The sequence below is a fragment of the Prunus avium genome, chromosome 5 (genome assembly GCF_965620075.1).
Source record: "Prunus avium chromosome 5, drPruAviu1.hap1.1, whole genome shotgun sequence".
Classification (NCBI taxonomy): Eukaryota; Viridiplantae; Streptophyta; class Magnoliopsida; order Rosales; family Rosaceae; genus Prunus; species Prunus avium.
Genome location: NC_142288.1, coordinates 19,120,093 through 19,140,321, shown reverse-complemented (window position 1 = coordinate 19,140,321; position 20,229 = coordinate 19,120,093). Strand labels below are relative to the sequence as shown.

General features: G+C 36.7%; 3 protein-coding genes across 7 annotated transcripts; 2 read left to right on the top strand and 1 right to left on the bottom strand.

Moving 5' to 3' along the window:
- Positions 1 to 1,567: 1,567 nt before the first annotated feature.
- On the bottom strand, positions 1,568 to 8,127 carry LOC110757094 (uncharacterized). 2 transcript variants are annotated; one of them, XM_021958631.2, is made up of 11 exons: positions 7,672 to 8,127; positions 7,009 to 7,078; positions 6,715 to 6,825; positions 6,096 to 6,212; positions 5,074 to 5,421; positions 4,337 to 4,659; positions 3,685 to 3,784; positions 3,546 to 3,605; positions 2,955 to 3,041; positions 2,592 to 2,732; positions 1,568 to 2,195 (listed from the first exon to the last, which is right to left on the bottom strand). In XM_021958631.2, the coding sequence occupies exons 1-11, from the start codon at positions 7,797 to 7,799 to the stop codon at positions 1,866 to 1,868; spliced, it is 1,815 nt and encodes a 604-aa protein (XP_021814323.1). In that variant the 5' UTR covers positions 7,800 to 8,127; the 3' UTR covers positions 1,568 to 1,865. The 2 variants fall into 2 exon arrangements, with proteins under 2 accessions (XP_021814323.1, XP_088109044.1); XM_088252918.1 differs by lacking the exons at positions 6,715 to 6,825; positions 7,009 to 7,078; positions 7,672 to 8,127 and adding an exon at positions 6,313 to 6,374.
- A 2,475-nt stretch (positions 8,128 to 10,602) lies between these two features.
- On the top strand, positions 10,603 to 12,110 carry TIP2;2 (tonoplast intrinsic protein 2;2). The gene is made up of 3 exons (XM_021958679.2): positions 10,603 to 10,791; positions 11,121 to 11,365; positions 11,591 to 12,110. Exons 1-3 carry the CDS (start codon positions 10,665 to 10,667, stop codon positions 11,963 to 11,965), a joined length of 747 nt encoding a protein of 248 aa, XP_021814371.1. The 5' UTR covers positions 10,603 to 10,664; the 3' UTR covers positions 11,966 to 12,110.
- Positions 12,111 to 15,100: 2,990 nt separating this feature from the next.
- LOC110757120 (VAN3-binding protein-like) lies at positions 15,101 to 19,005 on the top strand. 4 transcript variants are annotated; one of them, XM_088253411.1, is made up of 7 exons: positions 15,101 to 15,728; positions 16,485 to 16,729; positions 17,030 to 17,408; positions 17,659 to 17,835; positions 18,099 to 18,148; positions 18,234 to 18,291; positions 18,456 to 19,005. In XM_088253411.1, the coding sequence occupies exons 1-7, from the start codon at positions 15,698 to 15,700 to the stop codon at positions 18,692 to 18,694; spliced, it is 1,179 nt and encodes a 392-aa protein (XP_088109537.1). In that variant the 5' UTR covers positions 15,101 to 15,697; the 3' UTR covers positions 18,695 to 19,005. The 4 variants fall into 4 exon arrangements, with proteins under 4 accessions (XP_088109537.1, XP_021814361.1, XP_021814362.1 ...); XM_021958669.2 differs by having other exon boundaries at positions 15,102 to 15,728; positions 16,300 to 16,729; XM_021958670.2 differs by lacking the exon at positions 15,101 to 15,728 and adding an exon at positions 15,965 to 16,113 and having other exon boundaries at positions 16,300 to 16,729.
- Positions 19,006 to 20,229: the final 1,224 nt, after the last annotated feature.

Below are 20,229 nucleotides of genomic sequence, written 5' to 3'. Positions count from 1 at the left end.
GACTTAGGTGGTAAATTACAACAATTTTTAAAATTCAGGTGGTTTAAAAAAAAATTAGGTGACAATTGCACACAGGCCGAAAATTTCATTTGGCAGTTTTGCAAATTTCCACAATAACAATTTAATTGGGAATTGATGTAGCCCATTTACAATTGTTCCACCTAAGCAAACGTACTTAATAATATATTGATTAGTCAACTTATTATTTTAACCGAATTTCTAAATTTTTTCTTCTTCTTCTAATTCTCGTTTTGTATAAACCTGATTATTTGCTTATTTGGACAATTTTAATGCTAGCATTTAGGGATTATTGGTTACAGGATTATTAATTGCATATCAATTTGCCTCTTTTTCTCAGGGTGTTTTTTTTGTTTGTGAAAAGACGTGCCAAGCCCAAACGAAAACACTAACTGGCGTGACTTGATTGCCAAGCAAGAACCCCAAAATCCTCTTATATATCTCCTAACAGCTAGCCGGGCATTTCTCATTACGCCTCTCATTTACTCTCAGCGTCTCCTTTGAACCCGCGCTATTTCACCTTCATCTTCCTTTTTCCTTTTTCAACTTGCTAAACCCTAGTTTGCTGCTCTTCTTGTTGTTATGGCTGATGAGTATTGGGAGGTTTTAGGTGATCCTTATTACGCCACACGGATTCTCGAAGTCTCTGAATTACCTGAAACCGCAGTGAAATCTCAATTGTGGCTAGACATCAACGCCACTGTCACACAAATTGTGTTGCCCTCGAATTTAGAGGACGATGAAGATTTGGAAGACCACTACAAAGTAATGATGCTAGAAGACGATCAAATGGGCCAACCCACCGAGAGCTTTGATTACCACGACAAACTCGAGATTGACCTACTAATGGACGACAGCTCCACGTCATCGATTTTGGCTACCATATCCAACGAGCTATCCAAGTCTATCCACGTCTCGTCCCAGGACCTTCGGTGCGTCGCTGCTACTATAGTCCATGACGCCTCACGGAGTCTTGTTGGGAGAGTGTGTAGCAGCGGCAGCCGGGGGTTACGTGTGCATATGGAGGCGTGCATCAAGATTGATGCGATCGTTGATGACGTGGCGGCAGATGATGAAGTGCAGCCCGCGTTTGTACCGGCGAGTAAATCTGCAATTGAGAAGCTGGAGAGGGTGAGAGTGGAAACGGCTGGGGTTTGTTGTTCTGTTTGTATAGCGGAGATTGCGGTGGGTTCGGAAGGTCGTGGTCTGCCATGTTCGCATATCTACCACGAGGCTTGCATCGTGGAGTGGTTGGAGAAAAGCCACTTCTGCCCTCTGTGTCGCTTCTCCCTGCCTGCCTAGTCCTAGTCGATGATGATGATGATGACGGGGAGTTTAGGGTTTCCACATTGAAATTTTCATGTATTTTATCTGATTCATTTCATTGTTCTTCCAATTAAATTCTTAATTTCATTTTATGTAATCGGATTTATTGTTCCAATTCAGTTCTTTAATTCTACTTTTTGTTGTTGTGAGAATTGTCTAAGTGACTGTATACGTTGCTGCAATTAGAATTTAGAAGCATGGATAAAGTTGAATTGACAAACAATTACACTTTAATGCCTCAGTGCATAAACCAAGCAAACATATTAATGTACAAATAAGGTGCGAAACTTGAATTATACAGCAGCTGCAAGTAATGGTAAGCTTGTTAGATCGAAACTACCCGGTTAATACAAAGCACTTGTGAGACGGAAGCTTGTAGGGCAAGAAACTAGAGTTCAAAACAAAAAAGGATCAGATGCACAATAAGAAAACAATTAGAAGGTTCTGATTGACCAGTCTGATGAGCCACTAGCTTCCTCAAGTGGTCAGTCAGGTTTGTTTCTTCCAGCATTTGGAATGAATCACAACCACCATGGCTTCTCAGATAGTTCCTTTGAGAATACATACCGGAACCTTGAATTGTATGGCAACCACTCTATGATCTGAGATGCCTTCTTGCTGGATTTACGGTCAATGCATTTATGTATTGAATCATTAAGCTTCTTATCAGCATTCTCAGTGACCCATTTGAGAAGATCCTCGGAGCCAAAAGACGCTTCTCTTGCAAACCTTTCAAGTATCTTTGGCAGAAAAACTTTCCTTGACTTCTTTACTACTACAGTTGCTTTAATAAACTCCTTCTTTGCCTCTTCAAGTTCATCTCTAACATTTGAGGCTGTGTAAACTTTTAGCTACAAGTAATTGACAAGCAAACGTTAGTGCCGTTAGCAATATAGTGGAAGCAGTATATCACTGATCAGAATGTGTTTTTAGAAGAATGATTTACAATCAAAACAATTCAGTAGTAAAAGTTGCTACCATATGCTTTTGATTATAAAAAAATTACTGTTTGTAAAGTAGTTTTCTGCAGCAGTACCAGATTTCATTAAACATAGAGACGCAGAAAAGATAAGTTATGAACGGAAATTTCAAGGGAAAATCATGAGCCAAAGCACTGTAATTGACCAATTAACGTGTGTAGCATTAGGGGAAAAGACTGAAAATAAGAACCTAAAATTCATTGGACAATTATATATTAAATTTTCAATATAATGTGAAAACAGGACCAATAAAAGCAAAGTGGTTACCGCAGGATCAGAAAAGGCTCCAGTACAAAGAGCAAAGCAAACAAGGGGTTCAGAAACTGGAAGACCCAATTTGGAATTGCGAAGTTGTCTATCTTCACCAAATTTTTTCCTCCAGGCAGTTGAAAGGAGGGTTTCAAGCCACTGGAAACACAAAAGTAGACCAAATTAGTATTCTCAAACATGGTATTTCTTATTCATATTAAAGAAAGAAAGAAGGAAAATGCACTGTTCAAGTTGTCATTCATAAGAAGAGCTCAAATGATTTGCCAAACCATTTAAATTATGAGATAAACGAAATAATTCAATGAATGTTGTTAGCATTCCTCTTGCATTATCAGAGAAAGAGTGGTGAGCAGTGAGTACCCGTCCAATTCGGGGTGTTTGGAAGCCAAATATGGATTGCTCTATGGCATTTGCACTGATAACTTGGCCCCCAATATTGTAAGCAGCCTGCACTATACCAAAAAGCTCATCATCTTTTTTCTTTTCTTTCCAAATTTAGAATACACAGATAGACCAAAGCATTGGTTCTTTTTCTTGCTCCACTTATTTTAGATTCAACTATTTTTTGGAGGCATGAAAACCAAATATTTTGATAACTTCCCAAACATTGACAATAGAAAATGAAAAGGTACTTGAGCATTTTACGTAATGGCCAAAAAGGGAAAGATGATATTCTGATTGTCTTTAATGGGGATCTTCTAGTCCATGTCTTGAAGGGCAAGAGCAATAGACTTGAATATAAAAGAAAGAAACAAAGATCAAACCAACTAAAATTTAATTTTAAAATGGGATGAATCAATGAATGTATTAATCCATCTTTCAGAAAGAAAGAAAAAACGAAATGACGCTTGGTGGACAGGACTTCAAGAGAAAGCATTCATTTGTAATGAGATGCACAAGTCTTCTTAAGCTGCCAGCAAAACCCATTGTACTAGCAAATAAGTGAATTACCTTGTGGAACAAAGCCAGCTTTCTTAGGGAGCTGTGGGGAATTCCATATGCTAAATGTGCCTGCACAAGGGTAAAGAGAAAATTAGACAGACTTACAAATCAATAAGAGAAAACCAACGGTTGGTTAAGAGACTTTTACATGCATAACAAGAGCATTGTATGTGTTGATCCAAAATGCAACTTGGGCATTCAATTCCATCAGAGTGACATTCACCCTCTCCAGTTGTTCAACCAAGATTCTGAAATTGAAACATGAAGTATATCTCAAGTCAGCACTCCTGATGAGGTAAAACATAAGAGGAGATCCGGTGCAAGTGTGTTAGCTGCATTTATGTGTACCTTAAACTATGTGCCCTACATACGGAAAATTAATAAGTGTACAAGTCATCACCCCGTCAACCATATTAGGATCCAAAAATTATGGATTTGTTGTTTAATAATATAGCTCTAAGATTTATGGGTTGCGCATTATTGTGCTCCAATATTAGAATGTTATTAAGCAGATTAAATAGAAACAAAAAGGTTAAATTTAGATAAGCATCTGCGGGGGAGATTTCTATACACAAAAATTAGAGGTTTTTAGCGGCCATGCTAGTCAGTGGTGTGCCCTTAACCTTTTCTTACCAACAACCTGAATTTAGTGCAGTTGACACACACAGGGTCTAAATAATTGAAATCAAACTTGTTCCAGTTAAATTCAGAGTGACTCAAGGCAAAGTACATACCCTTGTTTTACTTCTACTATTGTAGAGTTATTTTTTGGGTGATTAGATTAAATGTAAAAAGCCAACCTGTAGTTATTGATGGCAAAAGAAGCATGAGGAAGCTTGCTCTTATCAGTAGATATCCAAGTTATTTCTACCATTGATTTTCCAGACCAATCTGGGGCATCTCCAGCACCATGTCGAGGTTGTATAACATTAGTTGATGACCTCGACAACAAAGGTGATTTATTTCTTTCGATGTTCACAGACGCTGCATTGCACAGCCAACAATAAACAACAGCCATGCACCTGACCATTTCCTCAGATAACTTGCTAGGGCACTGGTGGAGATGATCTTTCAGAGTTCGCAGCATAGAAGTTTTCTCCAGGGCTGGAACCCTTTCACGAACCTGGAAAATAAATGACTTGAAATCACTTCGACGAAATAGAGCATTATATGACTGGCCGGTAACATGGAGGACATACTAACTTCAAAATCTTCTGCAATAGTAAGGGGTATCAGAATATCCCCTCTTTTCATTTTGATTTCTCGGAGTGGCCTGAATGAGAAAATCACTGTACACTGCCTATTAAAATTCTTTTTCACTAGTTTGATATATATTAACTAAATAAAATTGTTCAAGAAGGATCTAGAACTAAATTAATAATGAATGTGTATATTTCAGCCAAACTCAACACTTTGAACACAAATCCTATATGTATATATATATTATGTGTCACACAAGTAATGATCTTCAATAAAATGACACATACATTTAACAAATGTCCATCAGTGAAAGAACAAGAATAAACTTATGTTCTACCTTTGCTAGGTTTGAACAAGTCTTCACAAAAGCGATGTCACTTTTGTCACTGGATTGTGTAGTATGCCTAGTCTTTAAAGTTCTTTTTCCTGAGTCATCAATAGCAACTAGAGCTCGCAAATGTCTGAAAGGAAACTTTTTTGAGGAACAAAATGCACTTGAAATGATACTCGGATGTTTCCTGGATCCATTCCTCATATGGGCAGGGGAAGCCACAACTGAGTTCTGCTCTGAAGGTGGCCTGCTAATGCATTGCTCAAAAATACTCCTATAGAGTGAAAGAACATGCTGCTCGCGGTTTGCAACTTCTTCTTCAAGTAATTCAATTTCAGAAATCAATTCCTTTGTCTAAACAAAAAAGAAATAAAACAATTTGCAGTCCTTAATTCCATATTCAAAGAATTGCAGCTAATAAGTGGAATGAGATATCAATAAGTAGATATAGCAAATTTGAAAAAAGAAAAAAAGAATCATATGTATATATACAGACACACACACACACACGCACATATATATATTTGTATGTTTCATAGTACAGTTGACAATTCATATTCTACACTGTGAAATTGGAATTTGCTATAATACAGTTTTAGGCATGCAGAAAACAGAAGGCAATTAAATAATTGATGAAAAAGGTTCAGGTGCAACCACAGGAAAAGGTTCATTTGCATTGGTAGAAACTGTTTAACTCAACAGTCCAAACTTTAAGAGTAATTGATTGGGCCATGGAGATATGTATTTAAGTTGAAGTATGAAAAAAACAAAACAAAAAGAACATGGATTAAGGATTTACAGCACTGCACCAAAGGCTTATGTGCTAACTAATAATTAAGAGTGTATTCAATACAGTTCTTTATATAGAGTTGACGAAGTGTTAGTTAAATGTTGCATGTTATCATCATTTCCACACTAGATCAGCTGAAACATGAAGGTACAACATTTATGCCTAAGTTAATACGTAAAACTACTGGATTATTCTGCAACAGCTCTTTAAAGGAAAGTAAGAAAAGTTTAGTAACTACCTGGACAGAGAAATGCCTATGTCCAGGTGATAGAGTACTTGATGCTCGTCCCATTGCCCTCTCGAGCATATTGCGCATGGATTTCTCTTGCTGCAAACGCAACTGCAGCTGTTCGATCTGCAAAATTGTATACAGTTTTGGGTAAACCATATTATGCTCGCATCATAAATGACATGGAAAACCAACAGTTGTAATGGTTAGAGATTTGTCCAGTCACCCCTGACCAAGTCATGCATTCCATCCACTTTGTAGACATGGCGTGCCTATAGTTTGGAAACCCAAATTTTCTATGTCAAAAGTAAAATAATAGTGGATTCAGATTCATACACATGTTCTATAGATAGGAACTTTGGAGGAACCTTGCACATTTTTCAGTAAGTCGAAATCTTCCCCAGACTCCCCTACCACCAGAAAGAAAAAAATGGGTTGAAGCTATATAACTTGAAATGTTTGGAGTATCTAGTCTATAACTACCCAATGCTTGCAACAAATTTCCAATTAAGATAAGTTAACTGTGAAGAATACTACAATCATATTAATCTCAGTCACACCTCAGACTATTGAAAGATTTATCGAAACACAATTTTGAAAGACAGAGAAATTGAATTCCATTTCTTACATCTTTTTCCAAAGAGGCTCTGTGGTTTGATGGCATATTCTTGTTAATATAAACAGGATTGTCATGCCAAGGACTTTGTCCCCTAGACGCACTTGTTGAAGGTGATGACACCTGTTAATTTCATGAAGAAAACAGTAAGCATCTTTGTTTAAATCCAATTAAAAATAAGATTCAGTCTGCAGTCAGTTATGAATTTATACATTGTCAAGTTTGAACATACCAATATGGGAGAAGCCCTATCAATATAGCAGGAGACAATTATTATTTTAACTTCAACTGCTTAAGTGGTCTCACCTGCGTTCCATTTTGGTCCTTCTTCGCAGAAACTCGATTTCTTGGAACATTTAAGTTCCTGTCAGAAGCACTGGAAGGAAAAGGGAGAACCACATAAATTTCAAAAGTGAAACCCAAACATGACGATTCCAACATGTATGAGAAGAGAAAATGATCAATCTCTTTGATTCAATCACTGCAAAACAGCCTTACCCAAGTCTTTTGATGGTCACTACTCACTAAATCTTTTTCTTCCTAATACACACATCTATGATCACATTGTTCTATGATATGCCAACAATCTTACTTAAAAATCACAAAACACAAATAAAAACTTGTAAGAAAAACAAATAAAGGATACCTAAAGAACTCAAACAGTCAAACCCCTTGGAGTGGAATTTTCTTTCCCTGATGCATCACACATAAAGAAAATACATTTCCTTGTAATAAAATTACATAAATCATGGGATTTAGAAAAGAAAAAAATTCAACTAAAAACTTAAAAGCCATAAAAAAATAGATACTAACCTAAGAGATTATATCATCATATCATAATACAACACATAAATCCGTAACCAACCATGAAATGAAGGATATAGAAATGCAAATATCCACCTCATAGAGAAACAAAAGACGCACTTAACAATAATAATAACAACATTGATTTGAGTATTAAAACTGCACCTCTTAGAACGCCTGTGCTGGGCATGAACAGCTGAGCGTGCCCAAGAATCTCCATTCTCTCCCTTCCCACCTGCTTGTTCTTCAAATTCTTCTTTTTCTTCAGCTATGTTACACATAAAACCAACCATTCTCCTATTATATATACTTTTTCTAAGAAAACCCACAAAGCATTCACGTGATTCCTCCCTTCTTCAACTATCAAATACTATATACACACACACTTTTCCTGTGCACAAACTATGAAGAACAAGTCCGAGTGATACAAAAAGGAAACTTGGCAGACAGAGATTATGTGATAAATTTGTGAAATGGGTTAAGAAGGAAAGAGAGAGTAATATAATAGAGTATTTCTGAATGGGTATTGCTTGAATTTAATAACAGCTTGAACTTTGAATGATTCTGAAGAACTGTAGAGGTTTTCATAATTTGAAAACCAAATAATGTGAAGTACAAGTACAAAGGTAGCTTGCAGGGCCACTGCTGGGACATTAATAAATTTCTTCACTTTTGGGTCGTTGAGAGCATTCAATTTGAGTAGTTAATTCCAGCTGATGAGTCAGTCTCTCGGTTGATTTTGAATCTGCGTGGTGGGTCCGGAGGTGACGGTGGTCGTGCCTACTTCCCGCCAATTCAAGCCCAAGAAAAAAGAAACCAAAAACACTTGATTTGGCCTGCCATAGGACCATGATGAATTCAAGGATCGGCTAAATAATTTTCTTTTCTTCTTGTTTTGGGCTTGAGTTGGATAATGCACTATGCAAAACTAATCCAATTTAGTCGAGCTTGGGTTCAAAGTCTATGGCTGTGCTTGGTTGCTTAGACATTTGGTGGACGTCAAGCCCATACAGGAATTTGAAGGACCTAGGAAAACAACTTCAAAATCTATCGCATTGCTAGGTTGAAGTCAAAGGTGTATCAACCTTTGGGAGAATATACTTACATGTGTACCCCTTCTCTCTAACAACATGCCCTTGATGCTGCTAGCATGTGATTTTTCGGGGAGGTGGATTTGAACTTGAATGTAAGGGGGCGGGTTTATTGTACTAGCCAATTAGCATAACTTATATATGTAACTTATATCTACATCACGTGACTACTTATGTGAAAAGAATGTCTGTAATTCATATCTACAACACATAACTACTTATGTGAGAGTGTGGACACTGACTAAATGAAGTCCCATGTAATTGAAGTCCCGCAAATATACTTAACTATTTTGCCATAAAAATAATAATAATAAGGTTAGAGTGTGTGTGAATAATAATTCTCAAGAATAAATACAGCTTTGAACAAATGATTTCTTAATTGGAAAAGCTCAAGCACAATAATTAATTAACCATGAAACAACAATACACTAACACAAGCACCATCATTATTGTTCATTATAAAATGCCAAATCATGCCTCAACTCGAAAGTCGAGAAGCTGCTCTTCAATTATCACACTGGATTCCTAAAGTGGTTGAGAATTAAAACTAGTACTGCTGCAGTGCAAATTTAAACTAGTATAACTCAAATTTCCATATATTTGTTTGAGTAATATTCTAGCTGACCTCAAGTCCTCAACCCAACAAGTACTATGATATACTCAAGTATTTTTTTTTCATTAGAGCATTTCCAACCGATATGTCAAAAGTGCCACATAAATATTTAACGGTTAGAAATAATATCTCACATTACTCCAACCGATGTGCCAAAATTGATGTGGAATGAAGGCTGGAGGTTGAGATGTTATTTTTGACATCTCAAAAGCAAGATGTCAAATTAATATTTTATTATTTATTATTTTATTTTATTTTTAATTAAAATAAATTAATACTAAAATATAATAAAATAATAATTTAATTTGACATATCGGGTGAAGTGTAAAGCTGTGTAAGAGCATCTCCGAGGGATATGTCAAATACCAAACATCAAATTTAAATTTGATGGCTTATGTGGCAATTTGACATTTACACAGTTTTACACTCCACCCAATATGTCAAATAAATAATTATTGTAACAGTCAAATCATTCAAGATAAAGAAGAAAATAATAAAAAAGGAAAATAATAAATGAAAGTAACAACCAGCTGTCTTTAAAAAATAATAAAATAAAGAGCATCTCCAACCGATATGTCAAAAGTGCCACATAAACATTTAACAGTTAGAAATAACATCTCACCTCACTCCAACCGAATTGTCAAAACTGATGTGGAATGAAGGCTGGAGGTTCAGCTGTTATTTTTTACATCCCAAAAGCAAGATGTCAAATGAATATTTTATTATTTTTTATTTTCTAATCTTTTTAATTAAAAATAAATCAACACTAAAATGTAATAAAATAATAATTTAATTTGACATATCGGGTGGAGTGTAAAGTTGTGTAAGATGTCAAATTGCCACATCAGCCATCAAATTTAAATTTGATATTTGGTATTTGACATCTCCTTGAGATTTGCTCGAGAGAAAATCCTTATATTAAACTTGACTCACTTTAAACAATAAACACGAAGTGACAACAAGTCGTGTTAATGTTTGTATTGTATATCAACATCACCTACAACATTTTAAAGGTTACAATCGAAGGAAAACGACATGATCATACCTCTATATAATCAATTTATATTGTAATGTAGTGGTTGGTGCCCATGGCTGATAATCAAATATTCCATCGGAATTAACATGCTTATCTCCTTAAATTAAAACAGTTAAAATACTTAATGTCGGTTCATTAATTTAGTTGTCTTATCCTCATAATGCCTCTTTATTATACAAACTCTTTCCAAAATTTAAAAATGATCTGGCGGTTGGTCGGCATGCAATCATACGGTGCCAGCGGCTCATAGGGTCCCATGCACATAGGGTTGGCGCCGGCAGTATTGGCCCTTCTTGCATAGCCCGGTATGTTTCTAATCACTATATATAAAGTTGATGCTCGAAGAATGTGAAGAGCATCCACTAAACTCAAACTAGTGTTTTTGGTTCTCTTTCTTTTGATTTTCAAGTGAGCAAAAATGGTGAAGTTGGCTTTTGGTAGCTTTGGTGACTCGTTTAGTGTTGGCTCCCTCAAGTCCTATCTAGCTGAGTTCATTGCCACCCTTCTTTTTGTGTTTGCTGGTGTTGGATCTGCCATTGCTTATGGTAATTAAGCTTTAAGTATAAGTAATTATGCAAGATGAGGAGTGTCGAAATCGACCTCTCACTTGCACTTTCTTACAAGTGTGCATGAATAACGCTTTCTTTTATAGATTTACTACAAATAAGAAGAGTAGCTTACCAAGCAAATGCTTATACTGCAAGACTATGAATCTGAATCATGACAGTCACGTATTAACACTATAGAATGCCATAGAGTTATAGATATGCTAAAACTAATATGATTATTACTTAATAGTGTAATTAATTAAAAAATTGTTTCATACATGATATGGTGGAATTTTTATGCAAATAATTCAATGATATGTATGCAGGTAAGCTGACATCAGCAGCCTTGGACCCTGCGGGCCTGGTAGCGGTGGCCATAGCCCATGCATTTGCACTGTTTGTGGGGGTCTCTATTGCTGCAAACATCTCAGGTGGCCATTTGAACCCAGCTGTCACACTTGGATTGGCCATTGGAGGCAACATCACCATCCTCACTGGCATATTCTACTGGATTGCCCAACTCTTGGGCTCCATCGTTGCCAGCTTTCTCCTCAAGTTTGTCACTCAATTGGTATATTTCTTAGATGATCACATCACAATTTACCCAAAGACAATGACCCTAAAACTTAATCAAAATGGGCCCAATTAAGTTTATCTTATCGTATATCTGGCATGTTATGAAAGGAGAGTAACATATTTATATTGATAATCCGATGACATAACATGTTAAATTCCAGTTTCGGCATGGCTTAAATTCAGTTTTCTGATTTGGATTTTATGGCTTTGGATTTGGCAGGATGTGCCAACCCATACACTTGCCTCAGGGGTAGGTGCAATTGAAGGAGTGGTATTTGAGATCATCATAACCTTCGCTCTGGTCTACACTGTCTATGCCACCGCTGCTGACCCCAAGAAGGGTTCACTGGGAATCATAGCACCCATTGCAATTGGGTTCATTGTTGGGGCCAACATTCTGGCTGCCGGCCCATTCAGCGGTGGCTCAATGAATCCAGCCCGGTCGTTTGGCCCGGCCGTCGCCAGCGGAGACTTCACCGACAACTGGATCTACTGGGTCGGGCCACTAATTGGTGGTGGGCTGGCTGGGCTCATCTATGGTGACATTTTCATTGGGTCCTACAGCCCAGTCCCAGCATCTGAAGATTATGCTTAATTTGATATGCTTATGCTTTGGGGTTTCTCTTGTTGTTTGCTTTGTTGTTATTGTTTTTGTTGGCTTTATTCTTGCTTTTGGGTTGAGTACTTACGATTGCAATCATCAATTCCATGAAGAAAAAAAAAGTACTTTGAGCCGTGAATGAGAATTGTACATATACTAAATCAAATGAGTTTTGTGAATTGTGGTGCATCATTTTCCGGTTTTACCGCGTTTCACATAGTTTTTTAGGGAAAAACTTAAAACTCCTAATCTAGAAATCTCTAATATGGTCACTACAATTTAAATGTCCCAATTACTTTTCGAGTAAGTCCAAATATTTAAAGAAAAGGTTTTTTTTTGGTTGATTTGAAAATAGAAGAAAATGAGAGTTCAATTCTTTACGTATAAAGATAATAGAAAGTTCCACCGTTTGTTTCTAATTTTTTTTATACAAACGATATTAAGGATGTGTGGAATCTAATTTAAGACCTGAATAAATGTTTTTAACAACTTTAACTAAAGCTATAAACCCTACCAATATTTAATTTTAACTTATGCTTAACCCAGAAAAAAAAAATTAAAAAAAGAATTTCTCACCACAACTGTTTGTATGTCTCTATCTTTGGTGGGGGTGGGTCCAAAATTTGAACAGATATATTAAAGTTGAGGCCACTATACTATCCCTGCTTTATTTGATGCAAAGTGCTGCACTTTTTATGTCATGAGAGGATAAATAGCACTAGAACTTAGAATGATAGGTTTTAGTCTTCTCTGGTTCCTTTTCCACTCTTTTTCTATGAAGTGGACATTGATCTCTTCTGCAGTGGAAGGTGACAGGACAGCCCACATTCCTTTTGCTTTCTCAGTGTTTCTGTTTCCATCTGAATTTTATGCATTTTGGTTTTACTTTTTATATCAAAATGTCATTGGTTAATCAAATCAATAGTGTCAACTCGTTATTGGAATGAGATGCCTCGAACAAGAATGTTATTTGTCTTTCTTTTTTGAGAACCGCCTCGAACAAGACTGTTAAACATAGTGAATTATGTTGCACGCACGAGATCAATGTGAGTCGCTGATGCATGTGAGTTTCATAATATATCAATAATTTATTATTGTCTTAGATATAACCAACTGAATAATTAGTGCTAGCATTCCTCTAAACGCATCTATTTATGCCTAACAAATTTATTGATACAATTTCTATATTCTATAATCAATTTTCGAAATCATTGTGAAAACTCAATGTATTGGGCCGATTGTGAATATAGAAAATTTTAAAATTAGAATTTTGGGTCACTTTCATGTTTCATTTCAACTTTTCTCCCACTAGAAGGACTTTTAAAACTAGTCAACTTCACCCATATGGGGCTAATTCCTAAGGTAAAGGCCCAATCAGTTTGTGTAACATGTTATACCAAATTTGCGGCGAAATTTTTAGCGTTTTGGTTGAAGTGATGGCTACTTGATATTATTTCCCTTTATTAGAGTGCCTTCATTCTAGATTGGCACATTTGGGTGGGACAATACATTTATGAGATTGGGCATTTCTGGCATAACAAACGGTGTGGAAAGATAGACCTAATTAAGTAAAGCTTTTCTTGAGAAACAATATCTTATTGAAGAAAATTAACCGTTGCTTCAATTCTCAATTAGAATGGCCTGAATAAGAAAAAGAGAACTCTTCGACCAAAAATATAACAACAGAACTCTCATTCCAATAAATGTAACTTTCAATAGACAAAGCAAAGCGAGCCGAACAATAAGCAACCCTATTGCAATGGTGAAGCACATGAGAGATGCTCACCCTTGACAATTAGCATAAAAGAGCCTTAGCAAACCCGAAAGGACAACATCTTTTAGAAAACCCCAATCAACTATTTCATCACTATCATACATAAAAGAAAGGGGAAGAATATAAGAGGGAAAATATATAGAATACCTTTTTGATAATTGATATGTGCCATCCCACAAAATTTCAAAATTTGAAGACTTTGGAATCTTTGGTAGGTAAGAACTAAGAAGTGATCACATATCCATTCAGAAGCTGAGGCTAAGACAATGAAACCAAAAACAAAAGCATTGCTTTTGCTACCAAAAACATAGCTGTCAAGTGGGACATTCACTAATAAATGTGTAACATAGTTGTCAATTGTGGCACATGTTTTTGTTGGATATCCAAATCCAACCCATACTTCAATATATTAGGTGTCTTGGATGGCAAAGATAGAGCTAATAAGTGATCAATGTCTTCAGCTGAGACATTTGGTCTGTGCACAGCAGCCTACCTTGACCATGATGACCAAATCATCGCGTTATTCTCTCCTCACAAACAACAAGTAATGTAAGTGATCACCTTATAATACTACCTTGGCATCCTGCGTAACAAAATCCGCAATGTCGCCATTAGGAAGTACTAGGCTCAATACTATGAATTTTCATGGTGCTTTAAAGAATGATACGTTGATTCTTTCGTTAATTTGACGCTTAATTGTTGTGGTTCCCCTTTAAAGTATGGATATATCTCATGTTGCTCTCGAAAGTTACAGTAATCTACTTTATCTTTAAGATTGGACGATTATTTCAAAAGTCATGAAATGTTACGCCTTGCGTGAAGGGCTTCAATAGATTTTTCAGTTTGGATACCTAAAGTTGAAGTTAAATGAGACTCTAAACTTTTATTAAAGCAACAAACTTAACCCTCATGGCACGCACATTCCTTGTTGGCAGATTTAATGAGCCAATATCAAGAGATTACATTTAAACATATTTGCCAAAATGTCTAGCACAAGACTATTTTGACATCTGCACTACTGTTAAACTTGGGCGAAGGTTCAACAACTAAATCTTATTTCCGCCATTGTTAAACTTGTTCTATTTGCCAAAATGATGATAAAGTTCTTCTAAATATTAGAAGAGATTTCATATTCAAATCCCTCATTTTTCGTCCTCAAACGCGGTTTTATTTACTCATATCCAAAGTCTAATAAGGTGTATCAAATGAGCCATTGCTCCTTTCTATTTTCTTAAAGTCATAAAAACAAAAAAAGAAAAGAAAAAGAAATTGATCTGAGCCAGTCAAACAAACACTCAACGCGTGGCCCGCAAAAGGCAGCGTAGGGAAAATTCTATCCCAAGGGTCGTAGGGACCAGGACCTGGGAAGAAGGAAGAAGGAAGAAGGAAGGGAATATGAGAGATAAAAAAGAAAAGCCCTTCCTCCCAAACCGTCCCCACCGTCCAGTCAACCTTCATGCATTGCTATTGGCCACGGCTGATCCACCCCCAGAAAAGAAAAAAAACACAACTTTCGTCCTTTCCTGTAACCTTAACACATTAACATTCATAGTCTAATCCATCCCTTATGGGCTCTTAATCATATTTATGGGTTCTTAATCATATTTATAGGCTCTGGTGCTTTTCTGTACGTGCGTTAAGAAACCATTCCCCCACTTATCCAGGATTGTGTTTTGTCCCCTGTTCCTTAAACTGGTGTTTCCAAGTTTTCGAGTTTCGTGAATCCTAATTTCATAATTTTCATTTCTTTGTTATTGGTTTGTAATCTTTTTTTTTTTAAATGTAAGCCCGACCTGAATTCATGGGAGCTCAAAGCACTAGGTTCCTGTATGTGTTCGTGTAACATATTCTGTCTCTCACTGTTTCTGTGTGTGGCTGGCTGGCTCTCCTTAATGTGTATATATATAAGGAGTTTTGTTGGCCAAGAAGAAATGGGTTGATTTGTTCTTTGCATGGAGCTTTCAAGATTGGAAATTTTGGAAGGTTAGCAATCAATCTCTTTCTAATTCTCACTTGGGTTTTTCATTTTTTATGAAGCCTCCATTTCCAAAATCCAAGCCCATTTGGGTTTTTGTTGTTGATTGTTTCCCAACAGTTTTTTTCAAATATATATGAGAGAGAGCGGTGCTCTATAATAATAATAATAATAATATATATATTTTAGTATAAGCCATTGAGGGGAGGGGGTTACACAAATATTCATTGGGTGTGTGGAAGTTTCCAACCTCTGCCGGTGCCTTATAATATTTAAGTATGTGTTTTTGGCATTTGGAAGTATTTTGCTTTGTAAAGCAGAACTTGAAAAGTAGTTTTGCTTCAAGAAGGAAGATGCTTCCAAATTCAATCCAAAACTAACCCTCCCTTTTTGGTAATCAGAAGTAGATTTTAGTGTTGCTTTTGTTACACCAGTCTCCATAGCAGTTCACTGACTTTCTTTTGTTTTGGCTGAACAACCGAAACCAATTTGGTAGAAACTTTTTTGTTCTGTTTTTAATGATATCAACTATTTCTACTGTAGTATATGCTAACTTTTACCTTCAATTGATATCCACAGGAACAGAAAGCCATCAATTGTGGAAATTTTGATAGGACCTAAAGGCATATATAACTGACCACCACCAATGATCACAAAGAAGAAAGAAGAAAAGCTTTTCTGATTAATTAGTTAGAACATTTGAAAACACTATCTGTAGAAAGACACAACTTGAAATTAAGAAATGGAAAGTGGTTATTTTTCAGCTTGGAAGAGTGCTGGTTCTTTGCATGGGCTACAACATGTAGAGGAAGCTGAGGAGATGAAAATAGTGCCAACCTTGCCTGCAATCCCTCAGCCACAAACACCACAGGAGCCTATGGAGTTTTTGTCAAGGTCATGGAGTCTTTCTGCTTCAGAAATCTCAAAGGCTCTTGCTCAAAAGCAGAAGCAAGTTTTTCTTGAAAAAAGTCCTGACAAATTCCCAGAAGCAACTGTTGTGCCACAACTGGTAAGCTAGTCTCCCTTAACTCCATTGAATATATGCATGTGCAGTATTTTCCTAATTTGGTCCTACAATATATTGAATTTTGTTCCCCTTTCTTCATGGCTTGCTATTGAATTGCCTAAGTATTCATGAAATGAAACTAAGGAGTGGGATAGCTTATAGATAATGAATTTTGTGCTTATGCTACTTGAAAATAAGTATTTCTTGATACCTTTGTCCTCCACCATAACATTCCATCAATAGTTGTAAGTCTGGATTTCAAGTTCAGTTCAGTTTTCTAATTATTCTGATTTTTTCTTGCAGACAGGAAAGATTGTAAAGTCTGTTAATAATCGGAGATCGAAGTCAATGGGCAAATGGTTCCACCATAAGGAGTTCACTAGTAGCACAGTGAAGAAGAAAGACAAGGAACGGGTAGAAAGAGCACGAGTGCATTCTGCTGTCTCCGTTGCAGGAGTTGCTGCAGCCTTGGCAGCTGTAACTGCAGCAGAAAACTCCAGTGGTTCTTGCTCAAAAACGACCATGGCTTTGGCTTTGGCTACAGAGTTGCTGGCATCACATTGCATCGAAATGGCTGAATTAGCCGGAGCTAATCATGACCGTGTGGCATCTGCTGTTAGATCAGCAGTAGACATTCAAAGTCCTGGTGACCTTATGACTCTTACAGCAGCAGCTGCTACAGGTACTTGCTCATATTTAAAAGTAAACAAAAGAAAGCAAAAATTTCAGCTTTCAAATGAAAAGATTCAGAGAATTTGTGAACAATCATCATAATATGCACAGGAATTTACCAAGTAATGAATTTCTTGTCTTGCTTGTTCACTTTTTGCCAATGAGTGACAGTGCATACATATATCAAAAACACATTGACACGCTCGTCTTCCTGTTGTTTTAAGCCTTTGATCATTAAGTAATACAAAGTATTTCTTTAGCTTTGCGAGGAGAATCGGCTTTGAAATCAAGGTTACCGAAAGAAGCAAGAAGGAATGCTGCTATTAGTCCCTATGATAGGGGAATGGCTGAAATTCCTTCAGCTGGTGCTTTTTATAGTCAAGTAGAGGAGCAGGATCCTCCCTGTGTTGGAGAACTACTGCAACTTACAGGAAAAGGTAACTTAATATAACAAGTACAGGATTCATTCATCTATATTAACTATGTGAGAGATAAACAGATTGGCTTCTAGTAAGGACACAAACTTTGTAATTTCATAAGTTCCGTTTAATTCTTGCAGTTCGTAGAAGTTTACGTTAATCAATTCCTTTGTGCTTGTGAACTTGATGTTGCTTCTCTTGAGTCATGAATTCAGTTAAACCTGGAAGTGTCAAATGGACTTAACTAATTCATATGGTTTTGATGAAATTGGTGTATACAGGTGTTTTACAATGGAAACGTGTCTCTGTCTATATCAACAATAAATCTCAGGTAAATAAATTTAGTCGAAGGAATGATCAGGAGAAAGCGTTGGATCGAAAATTTGAGTTTCTGACTTGTATCTTTGTCTTTTCAGGTTATAGTTAAACTCAAGCGTAAACATGTTGGAGGAGCCTTCTCCAAGAAAAATAAAAGTAAGCTGATTTACTTTTTAACAAATTGTGTGTTCTATTTACACCACTATTCTGTCTTCATTCCTCTCTGATTTTGGAAACTAGTCAGCACTTTTCGTAGAAATTTTGTTGACCGATACATTTTTTAGCAAGCATTTTCTAACATCTGAATGTACATGTTTTAGGTGTTGTTTATGGAGTCTGTGATGAGACTTCTGCTTGGCCATATAAGAAAGAAAGGGAAATTTCAGAAGAGGTCTATTTCGGGCTCAAAACTGGACAGGGTCTACTAGAGTTCAAGTGCAAGGACAAGGTTCATAAGCAGAAATGGGTTGATGGGATCAAAAATCTTCTTCGTCGAGTCAACTACATTGAAGAAACTGAGCACTCCCTGGGATTTTTAAGTATCAATAACAGTATATGAGTCACTTCAGGACTTGTGTATATGTAGTCCAAGCATAGGACAGATAAGACCTTTGATAATGCAAATGCAATATACTTGTGTTACAAGTAAGAAGATTTATACAAGGGATCAAAGACATTAAGGAACGATACGATTTTCTGTTCTTATACGCTACAAGATATGCGAATTTCGTAATCGCATATGAATGCTTGTGCATAGTGCCATGAGAAGTTTTGTGTGTGCTCTATGAAAGTCAGATTCCAAACTCAGATTTTGTATTAGCCAGAAACTTTATTTCATGTCTATGATAAAGTAACATCAATTTCATGTTATTTCCTGGAACGGTTTTTAAAACTGAAACCGATGAAGTTCAAAGTGGGGATTGAAGCCGAGAAAGCCTAAGGTTGGCTTAAGCACATTAAGAGAAAGTTAGACTGTATGCATGCGCCACCAGAGTATCGCGTTCGGTTCGCAACCCAAATGCTGGAGAACGAAATAGGCAGTTGGTGGGGCACAATACTCCACCAAGGGCAAGTACGCTAAACACATCAGTTGGGACGAGTTCGAAAGATATTTTCTCAACCGGTATTTTCCTACCGCTTTTAAACAAACTAAGATCCAGGAATTGTTCACCCTTGAACAAGGCAAGATGACAGTGGTAGAGTACGTAGCAAAGTTCACTGACCTAGTATGCTTTGCACCTACCTTAATGGCGGACGAAGAAATGAAGTCGACGAGGTTTCGACAAGGCCTCAGGGACAATATTCGCCGACATGTGACAGCTCAAGGAGATCAAACATACCAAGAGATGGTGAATGATGCACATGTGCTGGAGCAAGACTATCTCTTAAGCCAGAAAATAAACCCACACCCCGGGAGATTTGAGGATCGAAGAAGAAACAATTCCAAGAAAATGAGCTTTGGGGAAAAGAAAGATGAAGGTTCTAGTAGTAGCAAGGGACCAACTCCAAAGAAGAACCGTACCACTACCTGCAATCAAGAAGGAATGGAGGACGAGTGTTCGCCGTGGCAGGAAGGCAGGGGACAAAGAAGAAGGAACTGCTCTTGACGGCCGAGTTCAAGTCGGGAGGTCCCAAATACTGAGTTTCGGTACCTAGAGTGCATTTCATGTGTGGTGATGTAACAATAGTGAATGAAAAAGGAGAACAAAAAAATTGAAAACGAAAACTAAATACCGAAAACACTTTCAAGTTGTTTTAAAAAATAAGGGTGATTTTGAAAACTATATTTCACTTTTTAAAAAAAAAATGAAAATGAAATTTGTTACCAAACATGTTTTCAGTTTTCAGTTTTTGAAAAAAGTAAAACTGAAAACTGAAAACGAAATGGTTAACAAACAACTTAAGGGTTGTTTGATAATCAATTTTTTTTTTGGGGTAACAAGGAGGGCTAAAGCCCAACACAAAGACTAAACAGCAACAAATCTAAGGGTAGAAACCCTACACAAATCATTAAAGATTAATTGTCTCACAGCAGCAGGGGGGAGTCCCAGATATAGAGACCCAAAGTCTCGGAGATCCCAATAGAAGCAAGCA